This window comes from Ammodytes marinus (genome assembly GCF_949987685.1).
Source record: "Ammodytes marinus genome assembly, chromosome: 3".
NCBI classification, from domain to species: domain Eukaryota; kingdom Metazoa; phylum Chordata; class Actinopteri; order Uranoscopiformes; family Ammodytidae; genus Ammodytes; species Ammodytes marinus.
This window is the reverse complement of record NC_137232.1, coordinates 34,047,577-34,071,175: the sequence shown is the minus strand read 5'-3', so window position 1 is coordinate 34,071,175 and position 23,599 is coordinate 34,047,577. Positions and strand designations below refer to the sequence as shown.

At 41.4% G+C, this 23,599-nt stretch overlaps 2 protein-coding genes across 2 annotated transcripts in view; one reads left to right on the top strand and one right to left on the bottom strand.

The window, feature by feature from the left end:
• Positions 1 to 23,599, bottom strand: part of LOC307271260 (leucine-rich repeat and fibronectin type III domain-containing protein 1-like protein) — a gene marked incomplete at both ends in the record, with an annotated part of 96,068 nt that overhangs the window by 41,496 nt on the left and 30,973 nt on the right. The gene's annotated exons all lie outside the window — the stretch shown is intronic.
• On the top strand, positions 758 to 22,645 carry LOC307271261 (uncharacterized protein). Its single transcript, XM_080053671.1, has 6 exons — positions 758 to 829; positions 3,345 to 4,757; positions 10,822 to 10,996; positions 11,245 to 12,641; positions 16,236 to 16,717; positions 20,400 to 22,645. Exons 2-6 carry the CDS (start codon positions 3,362 to 3,364, stop codon positions 21,795 to 21,797), a joined length of 4,848 nt encoding a protein of 1,615 aa, XP_079909797.1. The 5' UTR covers positions 758 to 829; positions 3,345 to 3,361; the 3' UTR covers positions 21,798 to 22,645.

Genomic DNA, 23,599 nt, shown 5'->3' with positions numbered 1-23,599 from the left:
GTTTGATGTAAAGGTGTAGTAGTGCCACTGTGAAAAAAATTATCTAGGCGACAATATTGTCTCAATAAAACGACATCTACAATACTTTTTGATTGTATGATGCTCTGTCCTGCCTTGATGCCATAAATAAGTTAAATAAGGCCCAAGTTTATAATCATAATTATACAGCAACAAACTCTACTGGGCTGCATATTTGACTTACTGAGAAACATTAAGATTTAATTTTTAATTTTGTTAAATTAAAATGGGACATTCTTTAAGACAAACCTGTTGTTGTATGTACTTGATTCATCAAAAAGCAACAGTGTAAAACCTATTTCTATTGGACTTATTATTACAATAAGATATACAATATTAATCTGCTGTTGAACATAAACGTTTGTGATGCGACAGCCTTCCGACACCATCAGTCTACGTATCCAACAATGAGTCAGTACTTTGGAATCAAACACCAAAAACTGCCTCTGGCCAAATTAGTCTGAGTATTGGGAGGGGCGGCCCTGAACACACACACACACACACACACACACACACACACACACACACACACACACACACACACACACACACACACACACACACACACACACACACACACACACACACACACACACACACACACACACACACACACACACACACACACACACACACACACACACACAAACACACACCCTTTGCATACAGCAGAGGAGGAGCTCCACCCATCACCTGACTCACCTGAGACAAACCAGGAAATAGTCTGTTTTCCTTCCTCACTACAGAGACACACGGACTGAAGAGCAGACGATCAGATTCACCTTCAGACCAAACTAACAACTTCCTCTGAGTGAGTTCACACAGACACACACACACACAGACACACACAGACACTCAGACATACACACACACAAGCTGCTTCAACCTGCTAACACTCCACACACTGAAGATGTGTTTGACTAAAAACAGGATTCAGAGTTAATCTCAGGCCATGTTCACACCACTAGCGTAACCAGAAGAGACATTCTAGTGACTTTAAAAACACAAACATACATTTTGACATTTTCTGATGTTTTAAATTAGGAAAGGATGCTTTTCTGCCTTTATCTTAACCATCGTTTAGGTACAAAATAGACTGTAGTTTTGCGACTATTGAGCTGCTGTATTGTTTAGAAAGGTGATTCATGGGATGATATGGGTGCAGTAGTTGAACCACATATTTGCGGTAGAGCGAAGCGGCTCGGGCTAAAAATAAAACAAAAAACTCTCCGCCCATCATTCCAGAATAGCATGGGCTGATGAGCAACTTCTCAAAAATGTTTCTTATTCAGGCTCGCCAAAATAAAACAACAAATACGTCTATTAGGCTAGTAAAACAGGGAAGAGTTCCTTGGAGCACACAGACAGGTAATGCCGTTTACTTAACGTGCAAATGACTCCTTGCGACTCATAACCATACATTTCTCAGGCTTGCAAACATAGCCATAAACCTGTATAAAATATTGAGTCTGTCTGCCAATCAAGTCAAGGTTGAATTAAGCAGGGAGCTCTGTAAGAGTTTGTTAAACTATAAGCGTTTAGTGTTTAGTTTAGAATGCACACGGCTATGTCTCCCACAATGCTAGGGTCACAGACAGGTCAGCGGCTGTTAACCCATTCATGAAATGTCTGTATTTCTGTATTCGTAGGGACAGGAACACTTGAGGTTTTGGGAAATGCTGTCATCCATTGTTGTTTACATCTACTGAGCATGCTCTAACCTCCCTCAGAAAGACGCTCAATGGGCCTCATGCTCACCATGTTATTCTATGGTGTTTTACGTGACGCATTATCGCCACCTATTGGCTTGGCATGATTACTGCAGCGTTTTCAAACTCTCTTGCGTTGTCGTGTACAGAGAGATTATCTTAAACACTGTTGTGAGAACAGGAATATTTTTGCAAACAAATATCAAACATATTTTAAAGGTCACATATTATGCTAAATGCACTTTTTAAATGTGTTCTAACATATCCATTGGTCCACAGTGTGTCTAGAGACTGCCAAAATATTTAAAAAAATAACACTCTCCTTTTCTCACAATCCCCCTTTCTGAAACCACCAACCCTCCCCCACCCAATATACTCCAGTCAGAATTCTCCCCTTTTCTGACCTCACAAACTGGAAAGCCAGAAGCTTCCACTGTGCAGCCCACACCCCTATTTCTTATTGGTCCACGGCCCTGACAGACAGAGGGCGAGGCGTATCTGGCTTCGCTTCCGGACAGGGGGCGGGGGCAGCGCAAAGATTGTATATTTACGAGGGGAGCTGCAGCTCTTTTTAAAAAATAGGCCATTGTGAGATTAGCTGAACTTCAGCATAGTACAATAAATTATCTGAAAGTTTTTTTCAGCAAACAATTAAAGAAAAACGTATTAGTGACCACTAAGACCATATAATATGGTGTATAATAGTACCGAAAAGTGTATAATATGGGAGCTTTAAATATCAGTGTTGGTGGACATGGCCTCAGATAAGTTAGTCAGGTAACCATGTTTTGATTTTAACTTTCATGGGAATTTGGGGGGATTTGTAAAGCTACATATGTTTGGAAATGGTATTGTTAAGGAACCAGAACATCAATGTTGACATTTACCCAGATGTCTAAGTGGCGGCCATATTGGAATTTACAAAATGGCCACCATAAAACATATGTTTTGTAATATCTCGGCTTCCAAATAAGATGAAACAACTGCTAAATCTAGATTTTCGGAGTCATGGAGTCCGATGGTGGTAGTTACAAAGTCATAACATTTTACATTTGGGGCGGCAGTGGCGAAGTGGGTAGGGAGTTCGCCTCTGGTGTGTAGGGTCGGAGGTTCGATCCCCCGTCTCCCCGCCATATGTCGAAGTGTCCCTGGGCAAGACACTGAACCCCGAATTGCTCCCGATAGTTAGCTTAGTTAGCTTAGCACCCTAGTGCTAAGCCTACCCTGCGTGGTAGCTGCTGCAATCGGTGTATGAATGTGTGTGTGACTGGGTGAATGTGTACAAAAAAACAATGTAAAGTGCTTTGGGTCTGTGATAAACGGAGATATAGCGCTATACAAGTCCATTTACCATTACAACATCAACCCTTGGTGAGGTTGTTTTTCTTACTATATTCAGCTGTTCCTCAAAATAAAGATTTGTATCATACATTTCAAGATGGCTGCTAGATAGACATCTGGGTCAATGCCAACATTGATTTTCGTTTCCTCATACAATAACCTTTCCAAAGATATTTGGTTTTACAAATTTCCCCCAAATGTTAATAGCAAACAACTATTAGTAGAGGAGGGAGGGGAGCCATGACTGAATGTTCTTTCTGTCTGCTGTGTTTTCAGCTGCACTCTGAAACAAAATGGCTTCCAGATCAGAGGAGCATCTCTGCTGTCCGGTGTGTCATGACGTCTTCAGAGATCCTGTTCTTCTGTCGTGTAGCCACAGCTTCTGTAAAGAATGTCTGAAGAACTGGTGGAAAGACAAACCAACTCAGGAGTGTCCAGTTTGTAAGAGCAGATCAGAGTATACACCTCCTCGTAACCTGGCCTTAAAGAACCTGTGTGAGGCCTTCTTACTGGAGAGAGATCAGAGAGCTTCAGAGGCTCTCTGCAGTCTGCACTCTGAGAAACTCAAACTCTTCTGTCTGGACCATCAGCAGCCAGTTTGTCTGATCTGTCAACACTCAGAAACACACAACAACCACAGATTCAAACCCATCGATGAAGCTGCACAACAAAAAATAAAGAAACTTCAAGAAACTCTGGAGCCTTTAAAGAGGAAGTTAGAGTTGTTAGAAGAAGATAAAGAGAAGTCTGAACAAACAGCAGAATACATAAAGGTCCAGGCCCGACGCACAGAGACGCTGATTAAGAAGAAGTTTAAGAAGCTTCACCACTTTCTAGAAGAGGAAGAGGAGGCCAGGATGGCTGCACTGAGGGAGGAAGAGGAGCAGAAGAGTCAGAAGATGAAGGAGAAGATGGAGGCTCTGAGCAGAGAGATAGCAGCTCTTTCAGACACAGTCAGAGCCACAGAGGAGCAGCTGAAAGCTGAAGACGTCTCATTCCTGCTCAACTACAAGGCTGCAGTGGAAAGAGTCCAGCAGGAGGCACTACTAGATGATCCACAGCTGCTCTCAGGAGCTCTGATAGACGAGGCCAAACACCTGGGCAACCTGACCTTCAACATCTGGAACAAGATGAAGGACATGGTCTCCTACACTCCTCTGGTTCTGGACACCAACACTGCTGATCCATGGCTCATCCTGTCTGAAGATCTGACCAGTTTGATAGGAGGAGGAGAGGAACAGGAGCTTCCTGATAATCCAGAGAGGATTGCTAGTTACTGTTCTGTCCTGAGCTCTGAGGGCTTTAACTCAGGGACTCACAGCTGGGACGTCCAGGTTGGAGACAGTAGAGGCTGGAACCTGGGTGTGTTAGCAGAGTCTGCTGACAGGAAGGGACACATGGAGTCTGGATTCTGGAGAATAAGGTTCATTGGAGATGAATACTCAACATTGTCACCACCAGATTCAGACACTGTTTTCCAAGTCCAGAAGAAGTTCCAGAGGATCAGAGTGAATCTGGACTGGAACGGAGGAAATCTGTTGTTCTCTGATCCTGATACTAACACACACATACACACCTTCACACACACTTTCACTGAGAGGATGTTTCCATACTTTACCAATTGGGACGATGATCAACACCTTCTGAAGATATTACCCGTGAAGATCTGTGTGACAGTGGACCAGATCAGTTAGAGATACAGACGATGGGTCCTTTCAAATTCCCAAACTTTCCTGCTATTAAGTACGATAGAAAAAGATTCACTGGTGTGTTGTATTTGTCTTGTATGTATTATACATGTTTTATTATTGAAATAAATATGAATTAAATATGTAAATAAAACTGAGAAAATGGTTATTACTTTTCTGGTGTTGTTTATGTTTTTAAAGGGAAAATTATCTGGATTTATCTTCTTTGTCTGTAGTCTACTGTCCTCCTCCTGTCTCATTATTAGTGTGAATGCTGGAATCTCAACAGTAGGAATTATTAAAAGCCTTCTCAGTAAGTTCTCTGTGTTGGTTATATTTGTTTGATACAATGGCGTGTTAGTGCTACTGTGAACAAAAAGGATCAAGGCGATATTGTCTCAATAAAAACAAATGTAAAATACTTTTTGATTTTATGATGCTCTGTTTTGTCATGATGCCATAAACAAGTTTAATAAGACCAAGGTTTAAAATAATATGAATTATTATCACAGCAACAAAATGTACTGAGCTGTATATATGATTTTACTGAGAACAATTATGATTTTATTTAAAAACAAGTCACATGGGACATTCTATAAGCCATTTATAAAATCATACAACCGGTTATGTTATGTGCTTGATCCATCATAAAGCAAACATGTACGTATATCCTATTTTACCTATTAGCAAAATACAATATTCAATCTTGATCTGGTTTGGTCAAAGCACACACACACACACACACACACACACACACACACACACACACACACACACACACACACACACACACACACACACACACACACACACACACACACACACACACACACACACACACACACACACACACACACACACACACACACACACACACACACACACACACACACACACACACACACACTTTGCATAGAGCGGAAGATGAGCCCAACCCATCACCTGAGATAAATAAGCCCATTGTTTACCTTTACTTCCTCACTACAGACACACACTGAAAACCAAACTAACAACTTCCTCTGAGTGAGTTCATTCTGCTGCTTCAACCTGCTGACACTCCACACACTGAAGGTGAGTTTTACTAAAAACAGGATTCAGAGTTAATCTCAGGCCATGTTCACACCACTAGCGTAACCAGAAGAGAGATTCTGGGTGTGACTCAGAAACACTGAACATTAACCCTTTACTGCAGGAGAGGGTCCAGCATGATCCGGTGAGGTTGTTTTTTTGCAATATCTTGATAATGAAAAGTTATTATTTCATATTCCAGCTGTTTCTAAAAATAATTGTGAATTTTGGATGTTTCTGTAACCATTTCAAGCATCAATAAATGCATGTTCAGACCACAGTAAGATCATGATTAAGCAACTTTCATTTAACAGTCTCTATCATAGTAATAATCATCATCGCTTTATTGCTTCACGGCTTGGAAATCATCATGGTTCTGGCTGCTGCAATGACATGTTGGTACAGGCTAAATGCTTCACGCTGCAGGACAGTGCCGGCTCAAACAGTTTAGGCGAGATTAGGATTTGGCACACTTCAAAGGATATATAGGGGAGAACGGGATAAGTAGGCACACTTTTTACTTTAGTGAAAATTGCTCATCACCTAAATATCTTTCAATAGTCATTCCTACATTAAATTGAAGCTTAAAGCGGCTACGAGTAACATTTAAATATCTTTTAAACAGCCTCATGTTTCCTCTGATAATCATAAATTACCTTTAACAGCAAACGAGACCATCAGTGCAAAGAAAGACGTTTTCATATAGTTTTTATTACTGCTTTTGGTCTGGTCGCACACCCAGTCCGATTTTCGGTTCGCTCGTGCAGGCTTTATGGTCACATATCCGTATTGGTCGCAGATTTCAGTGTGGAGCACCAACGCGATTTGAGAAGCCTATCCCTCCAGGTGAGGGAAGGGGAGCGGGAGCCTTGTTTGAGACAGTTATTTGTCGTCATAATGACTGATAACGGGGCTGAACCATCAAAGAAAAAAAAGAGAATGCAATGAAGAAAAGCTAAAAGGGAGAGTGATATAGGCGGGCGGGACGAGGGCGTTGCCAAGCAATGTGTATACAATTTCACGAAAGCGAAACTAGACTGCAGTGTTTACTCCTAAATGAATGAGCGGTTGGTTTGCTTTGCTTCACCATCATCAGATAACCATTATCTGAAATAGTCATTATTTACATCAACAACACAAACACATTACCTCATCGTGATCCATACTAACTGCCGGCTCTCGTTCATTCGCTTTCTGTGAGGACACGTAATCTTTCAGCTCCGTGAGAGAGAGTAGTTAGGTGATGCTGCTGCATCAACTCATTGCAATCAGGTGTGTGTGGTACTGACTGGCATTAGTTGATGCAGTGTCAAAACCACTCTCACGGAGCCGAAAAGAGTCCTCACACTTTCAACACACGGATATGCACTATATTGCGCCCTTCTCAGTTCACACTCGCACGCCTGGCACGAGCTAGAAAACAGCTTTGCGACAGCGGGCGTCGTAAAAATACTACCGCTTTTGTCCAAAGGGGACGCCAACGTGCCATTTTACTCGTAGTGGCTTTAAGGTGTTGGCTTGAAATGTGTACCCCTCACTTTTTCTATCTTATTGTAATAAAGAAGAAATTAATCATCAAAGACACCCTTACACATTGTGACAACCAACCCCATCAAGGGGTCGGTTGTCGCACACTATGGGGTTGTTTGTCACAATGTTATCTTAATGGGAATAATCTTAAAAAGAAGGCAAGAAAGCAGAACTAAATTTGAAAGTTTAATTGTATTGTCAAGTTGACAAATAGGCCTACATAACTTTCTGTAGCCTTGGCAGCTGGTCTAGTTTTGGGATGAACTGGGTTGTTTTGAATTTTGACTTATTTTCTTTTGCATGCTAGCTGCCTTTTCCTGCTCTATTCTTTCCTTCTCTGGGGTGTCAGTGAGGATACAGCTTGACAATTTATTTCGTTATTGGGTTCCTTTTCTGGCTGCAGCCTTTGGATAACATGTGACAACCAACCCCCCAAAAAATGTGATGACCAACACCAACTTGGATTTCTTGCTAGCAGCAAGGCCAACAACCATCTGACAACTAATTAGCTTGCTAACCACAATCTAAACCATAGTTTACCCTTCCAGGGCTGTACGCTTATTTTTTTAGGTGGTAGCACCGGTGCTAGCAAGCAAAAAAATTCAGTAGCACAAAAATAAATTTGGTAGCACACAAAGTAGGCTATTGAAAACTTGCATAACCTTAACCCTTGCATTTTGCTCTAATTACCTTTGAGCATGTCATCCTGGTCTTATTTGAGATTCACAATTAATATTATGCAGTAATAATTGTAGAAAAATGAATAGGGGTGCACTGATTGCAATTTAGAAAAAAGAATCTAACCTGCCAATTGCAATTTTTTGCTGATTCAGAATTATTATTATAATGTCCTTCTGTTAATTAAAACCAAACTTTAAAACATTAAACATAGCCTATTAAATAAATAAGTATAAATATTGGTACAATTTAGGATAAATTAAATAGGTTGTTGTGAATGTGTTGGGAGTAGCTTTTCAGTGGCTTATTTAAAACTTTGTTTAAATAGACTAGGATACTGTTGACTGCTCTCTGCAGCTGAAGGAGTTGCCTTTCAAGTTAGAAAAAAGCGCTAACTTCCTGTTCTTACTGGCTTCAAAATAAAAGTCAACTCACGTTTGTCTAGTAACAGGCTTTTAATGTGAAGGCGCACAGGAAATGTTCTGTTTGTACACGCGCTAACTTAACTGCGGTAATGTGCCGTCTCCTTCCGGTAATTGCCGTTGAAGCCGTGAAGTTTTTATACCTAGAATCGCTGCATGAACACAGATCCCGAGCACACATCTTTCACCAGCCAAATTGAAGGGTGGACTCAATAACTTACTTGCCTTAGACTCATTTACCCGCAGTGTTAATGTAGAGCCCTCTTAAGCAGTGTTGTGCATCTGACCTCTGTGTTTTAAAGACAGCCTCTCCTCATATGTTGTCTGATCCTTTAATTTTATTTTCCGAGTGCACTAGAATGCCCTCCCTAGAGGTGTCGGGTGTTTGTCACCTTTTTCACCTCTTAGGTGGTGCGGGTCTGATTTTATATATTTCTCCTCATATATATATATATATATATATATATATATATATAAAATCAGACCCGCACCACCTAAGAGGTGAAAAAGGTGACAAACACCCGACACCTCTAGGGAGGGCATTCTAGTGCACTCGGAAAATAAAATTAAAGGATCAGACAACATTTCTTTGTGGCAAAAAACACATTTGTTAGCAGCACTCTTGTCCTCTGCACATGGCATAATTAACCTCACAAAGTTCATGGCATCAGTTACATAACCGATTGGCACAGATATCAGGGATAACTGCCGACGTAAGCAGACTTTAATAATCACAATACAGACAACAGATAGCTCAGGATATAACGAGAAGATATTTGAAGGATTTGTGGCGGGTAATTCTCCCATTTTCTGATTGCCTATTTTATAAACCTAACAATGTATTGATTAATTAAATTATGAATTAAAATAAATGTGCAGTGTCAAAGTTTATAAGCAAATAAAAACAAAGTGCATTAACCACAAGGGGAGACAGCTATTTGTAGTTTACCTGCACAATAGGGATGTGAACAATGTGTTGACTCAACGACCGATTTTCGACTCGTGCTCAAGACGACTCAGTCAATCGGCGGTTTTCCTTTATCTGATTTTTTGGGGACATAGGAGACGTCCGTTGTGCATAGTTCATGTGTAATTTTGAGCGCGCTGCAGGCACTTCATTTCTGCAATGTGCACGCCTTAAAATGTCAGCTTCACTTAAGAGTCCGGTGTGGGTGCAGTACAAAATATGCAGCATAACGTTATAACATCTGTCTTTGACTGTGATGTTAAATCACTAGGGTTGCAAAGGGGTCGAAAGTTTCCGGTAAATTTCCGGAAAGTTTCCTGAAAGTTTCCACAGGAATTTTCGCTTGGGAATTTTGGGAATATTCAAAATTGGGAATTATAGGAATTAACTAAATGGCGGTCATTTAAATGATTCTTTTTTATATCCAAACATAAGTTTAAACATTATGTTTTGTCATAGGCAGACATCCATGCAAACTAATACAATAAAAAAACATTACATTTGAACAGATTTATTTGTAAGTAGAACTTTATCAAGTTTTGATTATTTTATGAACAATCAATAATTTCACAACAACAAACATATTAATGTTGAGTAAAATATAACTCATCTGTCTGACCCAACCCATTCAATAAATTAAAGCTGGGGTATGTGATTTCTGATTGGTCAAAGTTAACATGAGCTGTACACTTTGACCAATCAGAGCGAGGCTCCGATTCTCTGTTCTTATTGGCTGTTGGGACTGTCCATTCACTTTGGCACAACTTTGTTGTTGTAGAGCATGTCAGGGAGGGACCAAAGAGAACAAGTGGAGCGGTTGAGGTATTTGGATTCAAATCTCTATCCCAAAAGCCATTTTCTCCCCAAATCCTCCACCCCAGCTTAAAGTAAATTGCCCCCCATGTGATGGAGGAATGCACAGTGCATGTATAGGGACGTGGCCTCAGTACACCTGCAGTACGATGTGTGCTATGTGAAACTTGCCAAGTGTACTTTCATGAAATCTGGTTGTTTTAGTCAAGATTATGCTAAAATATATTTTCCCCACCTATACATATTTAAAATCACTGTTTAAGCCTCTGTAAACCTGCTCTAGTAAAAAGCAACATATGATATCAAGTTGGGTGTCTCAATAAGTTTTAAAAATAATCTGATTTGAAGTTTAATGTTCATAAATACTATATAACGTAATTGAAAAAACTGCTTTTTACAGTCCAGAACGTTTGCCAGGACTGACATAACATAGTTAGAAGGATTTGGTTCATTTGGGTGGCTTTAAATTTAGTAAATTCCCGTTTATTCCCGTTAATTCCCATAAATTCCCGTTCATTCCCATGGAAAGTTTCCAAATTTGAAAATTCCCGAAATTTTGCAACCCTATAAATCACCTTCACACAAAGCCTCCGCCCGGGCAAAGCAGCAAGTGGATCGTGTGATGGTGACGATCATCGGGAGACCTCGCCAGTGTGAGCGAGTGAGCCGCTGGGCAGATAAACTCTGTGGTTTGACGGATAAAATTATAACCGGGGATATCTTGCCCGTTTACGTTGTCTATGGGAATGGCTTCCGCAATCTGTTTGTATGTCACAAGCCTGAATACACCATAGAGCCATGTCGGCAAACTGACTGCGCGACTGAAGGCTACAGTGAGCCGCTCCCCTCCGTTAGTTTCTGTTTTCAGCCGAGTATGCTAAGTTACATTCACCTCTGATGCATGGACAGCATTTAATTAAAGCCTCTCATTTTTTTTAGTAGAGGAGGGTGGGGAGCCATGACTGACTGTACTTTCTGTCTGCTGTGTTTTCAGCTGCACTCTGAAACAAAATGGCTTCCAGATCAGAGGAGCATCTCCGCTGTCCGGTGTGTCATGACGTCTTCAGAGATCCTGTTCTTCTGTCGTGTAGCCACAGCTTCTGTAAAGACTGTCTGAAGAACTGGTGGCAAGAGAAACAAACAGATGAGTGTCCAGTTTGTAAGAGCAGATCTCCAAAGGAAAACCCACCTTTTAACCTGGCCTTAAAGAACCTGTGTGAGGCCTTCTTACTGGAGAGAGATCAGAGAGCTTCAGAGGCTCTCTGCAGTCTGCACTCTGAGAAACTCAAACTCTTCTGTCTGGACCATCAACAGCCAGTTTGTCTGATCTGTCAACACTCAGAAACACACGCCAACCACAGATTCAAACCCATCGATGAAGCTGCACGACAACACAAGGAGGAACTTCGGAACTATATAGACCCGTTAGAAAATCAGTATCAGCTTGTATATCAAGTTGAAGATAAGAATCAAGAATCAGAAAAACACATAAAGTTCCAGGCCCGACGTACAGAGACACGGATTCAGGAACAGTTTGAGAAGCTTCACCAGTTTCTAGAAGAGGAAGAGGAGGCCAGGATGGCTGCACTGAGGGAGGAAGAGGAGCAGAAGAGTCAGATGATGAAGGAGAAGATGGGGGCTCTGAGCAGAGAGATGCTAGCCATTTCAGACACAATTGAGTTCACAGAAGATGAGATAGCAGCTGAAGACGTCTCATTCCTGATCAACTACAAGTCTACAATGGCAAGAGTCCAGCAGCACCTGCTGAATGATCCAAAGCGGCTCACAGGAGCTCTGATAGACGAGGCCAAACACCTGGGTAACCTGACCTCTGACATCTGGAACAAGATGAAGGACATGGTCTCCTACACTCCTCTGGTTCTGGACCCAAACACTGCTGCTCTAGACTTCATCCTGTCGGAAGATCTGACCAGTGTGAGAGGAGGAAAAGAGGACCAGCAGCTTCCTGATAATCCAGAGAGATTTGATGAGGATAACTGGTCTGTCCTGAGCTCTGAGGGCTTTAACTCAGGGACTCACAGCTGGGACGTCCAGGTTGGAGACAGTACAGACTGGGGACTTGGTGTGTTAGCAGAGTCTGCTGATAGGAAGGGACACATGGGGTCTGGATTATGGAGAATAAAGTTCATTGAAGGTGAATACTCAGCACAGTCACCACTAGATTCAGACACTGATCTCCAAGTGCAGAAGAAGTTCCAGAAGATCAGAGTGAATCTGGACTGGAACGGAGGAAAGCTGTCGTTCTCTGATCCTGATACTAACACACACATACACACCTTCACACACACTTTCACTGAGAGGGTGTTTCCATACTTTGGCACTGTGGACAAGGAACTCCCTCTGAAGATATTACCAGTGAAGATCTGTGTGACAGTGGACCAGAGCAGTTAGAAATAAAGATGATGGGTGCGTACCGAATCCCAAAACTTTCCTGCTATCTAGAGCGGTAGAATTATTTTAGGATGTCCCAAAACATGATGTCAAATGCAGTTTGCTGAAAAATACCCAGATGTCCTACTACATCCAATTGCAAAATGTGGTGTTGCATGCATTTCTTTGGAGGTTCTGACCCACAATCCACTGCACAGTGAGTATTCGTATGTCCCATGTGTAAGCATACTGCATGCAGACTAGTACTCTTTATGGACATCTGAAGTATGTCGTATAGTAACAAAAAAAAAAACATGTCGCCATGTGTTTTGCAGGAGAACTTGTGACTTCATGGTTTGTGCCATTTTGCAGCATTTTGGTTCGTGAGTTGCGCCGGCTTCGTTGTGGTTTTCTCCTTTTCATTCTTTTAAGGAGTGTGGTGGTTGGGTTTGTCTTTCAAGGTGTACTGGTGGTGACTTTGTTCTTGTTTGTATTATAAATGTTTTATTTTGGAAATAAATATGAATTAAATATGTAAATAAATCTGAGATGATGATGATTACTTTTCTGGTGTTTATGTTTTAAAGTGATTTATCTTCTTTGTCTGTAGTCTACTGTCCTCCTCCTGTCTCATCATTAGTGTGAATGCTGGAATCTCAACTGTAGGAATTATTAAGAGCCTTGTCAGTAAGTTCTCTGTGTTGATTATATTTGTTTGATGTAAAGGCGTATTAGTGCCACTGTGAAAACAAGGATCTCGGCGACAATATTGTCTCAATAAAAACAAATCTAAAATACTTTTTGATTTTATGATGCTCTGTTTTGTCATGATGCCATGAATAAGTTAAATATATCCTATTATACTACTTTTCTGGTCTTACTGTCTCATTAGTGACTCCTATGGAGCAACCTGACACGAATCACAGCACAAAAAAACATGTAGCTTTACGGGAAACTCTCACAGCAGTCTCTGTCCACACTCGGCTTTGTGCTTCTCCGCCCCCTCCCCCCTCCTGCAAACCCCACTCCGTTGTGATTGGTTACCTTCCTTCCGGAACACTTTCAGCAGCACGCGGGCAGATTTGAGCAGGAAGGTGGGGGCATGGCCGGAGCGTGCGTTACAGGATTACCATACATGTAAAAATCCGGGATCGTGACGACACGATGGCAGGAAATTTGAACCGATTTGAACAAGTGATTTCTCGACCGGCTGCCCTAGTGTTTAGCGCTCTGCACAGCCACCCCAGACGGTCAGCAGGGAATACGTCTAAATGCATGCACGTAATTATTTGATACGCTAGTATGGTTATACATGACTATAAATCATTATAACAACGTTTATAGGTCATACAAGTCAAAAAAGAATAATAGGTCCTCTTTAAATAAGACCCAAGTGCAGAATAATCTGATTTATTATCACAGCAACAAACTCTACTGAGCTGCATATTTGAATTACTGAGAAAAATTAAGATTTTTTATTTTTTTAAATCACATGGGACATTCTATAAGCCATTTATAATATTATACAACCTGTTATTTTATGCTCTTGATCCATCAAAAAGCTAGCGTGTATATCCAATTGTACTTATCAAAGCATATATCCTATTGGACTTATTATTAAAATAAGATATACAATGTTAAACTGCTGTTGAACATAAACGTTTGTGTTGCGACGGCCTGCTGCACACTACCAGTTTAATTATTCAATAATGTGTCAGGACTTTGGAATCAAACACACACACACACACCCTTTGCAAACAGCAGAGGAGGAGCTCCACCCATCACCTGAGACAAACCAGGAAACATTCTGTTTTCCTTCCTCACTACAGAGACACACGGACTGAACAGCAGACGATCAGATTCACCTTCAGACCAAACTAATAACTTCCTCTGAGTGAGTTCACACACACACACACACACACACACACACACACACACACACACACACACACACACACACACACACACACACACACACACACACACACACACACACAACCTGCTGACACTCCACACACTGAAGGTGAGTTTGACTATAAACAGGATTCAGAGTTAATCTCAGGCCATGTCCACACCACTAGCGTAGCCAGAAGAGAGATTCTGGGTGTGCCTCAGAAAAACTGAACATTAACCCTTTACTGCACGACTGGGTCCAGAATGATCCGGTGAGGTTGTTTTCTTGCAATATCTTGGTAATGAAAAGTTAACATGTCTTATTCCAGGTGTTGCCTTGTTTATATCATCCCAATACAATACATTATCCACCATATAAGTAAAAAAAAAAAACTGCAAACCACAACCCAAAGTTAGGAAACGGTCAAAGTGTATAGTAAAATTGCTGGCACATCACTCTAGGTCCTTATGGAAATCCCAGTTAATCCTAAACGACCCAAACCACCCACTGCTACCATCAGGTCAAAGATTCTTAAAGACAAAATTCAGGACTAACAGACCAATACACCTATTTGTCTCTTCTGTCATCTGGTTTAAATGACTCCATGTGATTTTAATTGTTGTGTTGTTTTAATATTGTATAGTTTTAACTTGTTTTTTTTTCCTCATACAAAACCCTTTCTATAATTATATAGTTTTATGAATCCTGCAAAAATTCCCAGGAAGGGTAATAGCAAACCTGACCAGTCAGTTTCTATGTTTTGATTTTAACTTCTGCGGTCATTTGTGTGGATTTGTAATTGTATATATTCTTGAAAATTGTATTGTTTGAGGAATCATGACATCAATGTTGGCATTTGGCCAGATGTCTATGTGGCGGTTGTATTGGAATTTACAACACCATAAACTCAAGTTAATAGCAAACCTGACTAGTAGAGGAGGGAGGGTAGCCATGACTGACTATACTTTCTGTCTGCTGTGTTTTCAGCTGCACTCTGAAACAAAATGGCTTCCAGATCAGAGGAGGATCTCATCTCACTGGAGAGAGATCAGAGAGCTTCAGAGGCTCTCTGCAGTCTGCACTCTGAGGAACTCAAACTCTTCTGTCTGGACCATCAGCAGCCAGTTTGCCTGATCTGTCAACACTCAGAAACACACAACAACCACAGATTCAAACCCATCGATGAAGCTGCACGACAACACAAGAAGGAACTTCAGAAATCTCTGAAGCACTTAAAGAGGAGGAGAAAGCGTTTTAAACAAGTTCAGGGGAAGTCTCAAATAACAGCAAAACACATAAAGTTCCAGGCCCGACGCACAGAGACACGGATTCAGGATCAGTTTAAGAAGCTTCACCAGTTTCTAGAAGAGGAAGAGGAGGCCAGGTTGGCTGCACTGTGGGAGGAAGAGGAGCAGAAGAGTCAGATGATGAAGGAGAAGATGGAGGCTCTGAGCAGAGGGATAGCAGCTCTTTCAGACACAGTCAGAGCCACAGGGGAGCAGCTGGAAGCTGAAGACGTCTCATTCCTGCTCAACTACAAGGCTGCAGTGGACAGAGTCCAGCATTACCCCCTGCTGGAAGATCCACAACTGCTCTCAGGAGCTCTGATAGACGAGGCCAAACACCTGGGCAACCTGACCTTCAACATCTGGAACATGATGAAGGACATGGTCTCCTACACTCCTCTGGTTCTGGACCCAAACACTGCTGATCCAGATCTCATCCTGTCTGAAGATCTCATCGGTTTGACCAGTACGGTAGATGGAAGAAAGAAACCGCAGCGTCCTGATAATCCAGAGAGGTTTGATTATAACTGGTCTGTCCTGAGCTCTGAGGGCTTTAACTCAGGGAATCACAGCTGGGACGTCCAGGTTGGAGACAATACACGCTGGGAACTGGGTGTTTTAGAAGAGTCTGCTAACAGGAAGGGAGAAATAGTTTACGGATTCTGGAGAATAAGGTTCTGTGGAGGTAAATACTCAGCACGGTCACCACCAGCTGTTTCCACTGTTTTTAAAATGCAGAAGAAGTTCCAGAAGATCAGAGTGAATCTGGACTGGAACGGAGGAAAGCTGTCGTTCTCTGATGCTGATACTAACACACACATACGCACCTTCACACACACTTTCACTGAGAGGATGTTTCCATACTTCGCCAATTGGGACGATGAACTCCCTCTGAAGATATTACCAGTGAAGGTCTGTGTGACAGTGGACCAGAGCAGATAGTGACCAAATACCTATACGTTCCTGTTATCTAGTCCGGTAGATTTATTTTAGGACGTCCAAAACATGATGTCAAATGCAGTTTAAATACCCTGATCTCCTTCTACATCCGGTTGCATATTATTATTGTTTTTAATCTTTTTTGGGATGTTCTGACCCACAATCCACTGCACAGCGAGTATTAGTATGTCCCATTTGTAAGCATACTGCATGCAGACTATGTACTTTTATGGACATCTGCAGCATGTAGTTTAGTAAAAGAAATATATATATATATATATATATATATATATATATCGTATATATATATAGTATATGATTTGGAACGCAGGGCACGAGATCAGCAGGATAACTCAGTAGGTAACACCAATGACTTTGGTACAGGAAACCAGGGATCAATTCCCGGTCAAGGCCGGATAAATATTGTGATGCTCTGTAGGCAAGACCCTTAAAACTAACAGCCTACCTTCAGTTGTTGGTCGCTTTGGATAAGAGAGTCTGCTTTATTACATGATGTATACAAGTATTTCTCTTTCTTTTTTTTTGTGATATTTTTGGGCATTTTTCATGCTTTATTTGACAGTATGAAGAGACAGAGGTGAAATGGGGCAGAGAGGGGAGTGACATGCAGAGAACGACTGCAGACGGGAATCGGGGGGGGGGCGCCCTACCAACTGAGCTAAGGGCGCCCCATATACAAGTCTTTCTGGTGTATGTACATACAGTATATATAATCATTGGTTGTGTATTTGAAATTATCTGAATTAACTTCCCGACACCATGTTTTGCATAATGGTATGTTTGGGCAGGAAGGGGGAGGGGGGGGGGGGGTAGGAGGGGGTGTACTGATGGTGACTGTTTTCTTGTTTGTATTATAAATGTTTTATTTTGGAAATAAATATGAATTATGTAAATAAATCTGAGATGATGATGATTACTTTTCTGGTGTTTATGTTTTAAAGGGAAAATTATCTGGATTTATCTTCTTTGTCTGTAGTCTACTGTCCTCCTCCTGTCTCATTATTAGTGTGAATGCTGGAATCTCTACAGTAGGAATTATTAAAAGCCTTGTCAGTAAATTCTCTGTGTTAATGATGTTTGTTTGATGTAAAGGTGTATTAGTGCCACTGTGAAAAAAAGTATCTAATCGACAATATTGTCTCAATAAAAACTCATCTAAAATACTTTTTGATTTCATGTCATGATGCCATAAATAAGTTAGATAAGGCCTACGTTGAAAATAATCATAATTATACAGCAACAAACTCTACTGGGCTGCATATTTGACTTACTGAGAAACATTAAGATTTAATTTTTAATTTTGTTAAATTAAAATGGGACATTCTTTAAGCCAAACCTGTTGTATGTACTTGATTAATCAAAAAGCAACAATGCATAACCTATTTCTATTGGACTTATTATTACAATAAGATATACAATATTAATCTGCTGTTGAACACAAGAGTTTGTGTTGTAAATGGACTTGACTTATATAGCGCTTTCTAGCCGATTTTCTCAGCCCCAAAGCGCTTTACATATCTTACCACATTCACCCATTCATACACACACTCATACACCGATGGCAGCAGCTGCCATGCAAGGCGCTCTCTGAACCATCGGGAGCAATTTGGGGTTCAGTGTCTTGCTCAGGGACACTTCGACATGTGGCGGGGAGACAGGGGATCGAACCTCCGACCCTGCACACCAGAGACGAACTCCATACCCACTTCGCCACTGCCGCCGTGTTGTGACGGCCTGCTGCACAATACCAGTCTAATTATAATGAGTCAGGACTTTGGAATCAAACACACTCAAAACTGCCTCTGGCCAATTTAGTCTGAGTTATGTGTATTGAGAGGGGCGGCCCTGAATACACACACACGAAGCTGAGGAGGAGCTCCACCCATCACCTGACTCACCTGAGACAAACCAGGAAACAGTCTGTTTACCTTCCTCACTACAGAGATACACGGACTGAACAGCAGACGATCAGATTCACCTTCAGACCAAACTAACAACTTCCTCTGAGTTCACACACACACACACACACACACACACACACACACACACACACACACACACACACACACACACACACACACACACACACACACACACACACACACACACACACACACACACACACACACACACACACACACGCTGCTTCAAGCTGCTGACACTCCACACACTGAAGGTGAGTTTGACTAAAAACAGGATTCAGAGTTAATCTCAGGTCATGTCCTCACCACTAGCGTAACCAGAAGAGAGTCTAGTGACTTTGAAAACACAAAAATAAACTTTTACATATTTACATATTCTGATGTTGCTTTTCTGCCTTTATCTTAACCATCGTTTAGGTACAAAATAGACTGGAGTTTTGCGACTATTGAGCTGCTGTATTGTTTAAAAAGGTGATTCATGGGATGATATGGGTGCAGTAGTTCAACCACATATTTGCCGTTGGGCGAATCGGCCTATCAGGCTAGTAAAACAGGAAATTCCCTTGAGAACACAGACAGGTATTGCAGTTTATTTCAAGTGCAAATGACTCCTTGCGACTCATAACCATACATTTCTCAGGCTTGCAAACATAGCCATAAACCAGTATAAAATATTGAGTCTGTCTGCCTGCCAATCAAGTCAAGGTTGAATTAAGCAGGGAGCTCTGTAAGAGTTTGTTAAACTATAAGCGTTTAGTGTTTAGTTTAGAATGCACACGGCTATGTCTCCCACAATGCTAGGGTCACAGACAGGTCAGCGGCTGTTAACCGATTCATGAAATGTCTGTATTTCTGTATTCGTAGGGACAGGAACACTTGAGGTTTTGGGAAATGCTGTCATCCATTGTTGTTTACATCTACTGAGCATGCTCTAACCTCCCTCAGAAAGACGCTCAATGGGCCTCATGCTCACCATGTTATTCTATGGTGTTTTACGTGATGCATTATCGCCACCTATTGGCTTGGCATGATTACTGCAGCGTTTTCAAACTCTCTTGCGTTGTCGTGTACAGAGAGATTATCTGTTGTGAGAACAGGAATATTTTTGCAAACAAATATCAACAATATTTTAAATATCAGTGTTGGTGGACATGGCCTCAGATAAGTTAGTCAGGTAACCATGTTTTGATTTTAACTTTCATGGGAATTTGGGGGGATTTGTAAAGCTACATATGTTTGGAAATGGTATTGTTAAGGAACCAGAAAATCAATGCTGACATTTACCCAGATGTCTAAGTGGCGGCCATATTGGAATTTACAAAATGGCCACCATAAAACATGTTTTGTAATATCTCGGCTTCCAAATAAGATGAAACAACAGCTGCTGAATCTACATTTTCGCAGTCATGGAATCGAATGGTGGTAGTTACAAAGTCATAACATTTTACAACATCAACCCTTTAGTGCATGGTGAGTTTGTTTTTCTTACTATAATCAGCTGTTCCTCAAAATAAAGATTTGTATCATAAATTCCAAGATGGCTGCTAGATAGACATCTGGGTCAATGCCAACATTGATTATCGTTTCCTCATACAATAACCTTTCCAAAGATATTTGGTTTCCCCAAACCCAACTACTAGTAGAGGAGGGAGGGGAGCCATGAGTGACTGTACTTTCTGTCTGCTGTGTTTTCAGCTGCACTCTGAAACAAAATGGCTTCCAGATCAGAGGAGGATCTCTGCTGTCCGGTCTGTCATGACGTCTTCAGAGATCCTGTTCTTCTGTCGTGTAGCCACAGCTTCTGTAGAGACTGTCTGAAGAACTGGTGGAAAGACAAACCAATACGTGAGTGCCCAGTTTGTAAGAGAAGAGTTTCAAAGAAACCACCACCTAGTAACCTGGCCTTAAAGAACCTGTGTGAGGCCTTCTTACTGGAGAGAGATCAGAGAGCTTCAGAGGCTCTCTGCAGTCTGCACTCTGAGAAACTCAAACTCTTCTGTCTGGACCATCAGCAGCCAGTTTGTCTGATCTGTCAACACTCAGAAACACACGCCAACCACAGATTCAAACCCATCGATGAAGCTGCACGACAACACAAGAGGGAACTTGAGGTATCTCTGGAGCCCTTAAAGGAGAGGTTAGAGCGTTTGGAACATGTTAAAGGGATTTCTGAAGAAATAGCAGGACACATAAAGGTCCAGGCCCGACGCACAGAGACACAGATCAAGGATCAGTTTAAGAAACTTCACCAGTTTCTAGAAGAGGAAGAGGAGGCCAGGATGGCTGCACTGAGGGAGGAAGAGGAGCAGAAGAGTCAGAAAATGGAGGCTCTGAGCAGAGAGATAGCAGCTCTTTCAGACACAGTCAGAGCCACAGAGGAGCAGCTGAGAGCTGAAGACGTCTCATTCCTGATCAACTACAAGGCTGCAATGGACAGAGTCCAGCAGCGCCCCCTGCCAGATGATCCACAGCTGCTCTCAGGAGCTCTGATAGACGAGGCCAAACACCTGGGCAACCTGACCTTCAACATCTGGAACAAGATGAAGGACATGGTCTCCTACACTCCTCTGGTTCTGGACCCAAACACTGCTCATCCATGGCTCGTCCTGTCTGAAGATTTGACCAGTTTGAGACGAGGAGAGAGATTTGAACTGGAGCCTCAGCAGCTTCCTGATAATCCAGAGAGGTTTGATCATTACAGCTCTGTCCTGAGCTCTGAGGGCTTTAACTCAGGGACTCACAGCTGGGACTTCCAGGTTGGAGACAGTACAGGATGGGGATTGGGTGTGGTAGCAGAGGCTGTCCAGATGAAAGGAGACATATGTTTTGGATTCTGGAAAATATTGTTCATCAAAGGTAAATTCTCAGCATGGTCACCACCAGATGTATCCACTGATCTCCAAGTACAGAAGTTCCAGAAGATCAGAGTGAATCTGGACTGGAACGGAGGAAAGCTCTCGTTCTCTGATCCTGATACTAACACACACATACACACCTTCACACACACTTTCACTGAGAGGATGTTTCCATACTTTGGCACTGTGGACAAGGAACCCCCTCTGAAGATATTACCAGTGAAGATCTGTGTGACAGTGGACCAGAGCAGTTAGAAATAAAGATGATGGGTGCGTACCGATTCCCCAAACGTTCCTGCTATCTAGAGCGGTAGAATTATTTTAGGATGTCCCAAAACATGATGACAAATGCAGTTTGCTGAAAAATACCCAGATGTCCTACTACATCCAATTGCAATATGTGGTGTTGCATGCATTTCTTTGGAGGTTCTGACCCACAATCCACTGCACAGTGAATATTTGTATGTCCCATTTGTAAGCATACTGCATGCAGACTAGTACTCTTTCTGGACATCTGAAGTATGTTGTATAGTAAAAAAGAAAAAACTCTGTTGCCATGTGTTTTGCAGGAGAACTTGTGACGTCATGGTTTGTGCCATTTCGCAGCATTTTGGTTCGTGAGTTGCGCCGGCTTCGTTGTGGTTTTCTCCTTTTCATTCTTTTAAGGAGTGTGGTGGTTGGGTTTGTCTTTCAAGTCAATTTAGATAGATTTAAATTCTTGATTTGTTAGTACATTGGGTTGTAGTATTCAAACAACTGTCTCCCATTCTTCCTTCAATCTACATAATATCATCAACTTGTTACTCCCTGGTCCACATTGGAACATTTGGAACGCAGGGGACGAGATCAGCTGGATAACTCAGTGGGTAACACCAATGACTTTGGTACAGGAAACCAGGGATCAATTCCTGGTCAAGGCCAGATAAATATTGTGATGCTCCGTAGGCAAGACCCTTAATACTAACAGCCTAGCTCCAGTTGTTGGTCCCTTTAGATAAGAGAGTCTGCTTTATTACATGATGTACAGTATATAAGTATTTCTGGTGTATGTACATACAGTATGTAATCATATGGGTTGTGTATTTGAAATGATCTGAATTAACTTCCCCACACCGTGTTTTGTTTCATGGGCAGTTTGGGCAGGGAGGTGGGGGGGGGGGGGGGGTGTACTGGTGTGTTATGTTCGTCTTGTATGTATTAAAAAAAATGTATTATGGAATTAAATATGCATGAAAGATGTAAATAAATCTGAGAAGATGATGATTACTTTCTGGTGTTGTTTATGTTTTAAAGGGGCACTGTGTAACATTTTAAGTATTTTTTTTAGCTACAATCAATATCCTCATTCATAAACAAGTCCTCATTGGTGTAAAATCACCTCTGCCAATAATCTGAATTATCCTCTTGAGTGGAGAATTACAAATATTAATATACATTTTGTACATTGAGTAGGCAGGTCTTATGGAGGCATCCATGTTGGAAAAGTCATGGTTGGAATGTCATCAGGTGCATTGTTTAGAATTTAGAATTGTTCTTGTCCTTGAAGGCCACTGTAGCTTCTGTTATTATTCAAAAGGGGTGGGGTTACCCAGGGAGCGTTGCAAAACTTTCTAGATTATGTCATATTACAAAGTGCCCCTTTAAAGGGAAAATTATCTTCTTTATCTTCAGCATACTGTCCTCCTGCTTTTTCATTATTAGTGTGAATGCTGGAATCTCAACAGTAGGAATTATTAAAAGCCTTCTCAGCAAATTATCTGTGTTGATTATATTTGTTTGATGTAAAGGCGTATTAGTGCCACTTTGAAAAAAAGGATCTCGGCAACAAAGGTATTGTCTCAACAACAACAAAACAATCTAGAATACTTACTAAAATCACATGGGACATTCTATAAGCCATATTTAATATCATACAACCTTTTATGTTATGTGCTGAATCCATCATAAAGCAAACATGTATATCCTATTGGATTTATTAGTACAATAGGATATACAATCTTAATCTGGTTTGACCCTTTCCTGCATCTGAATGCAGGAAAGGGTCAAAGCACACACAC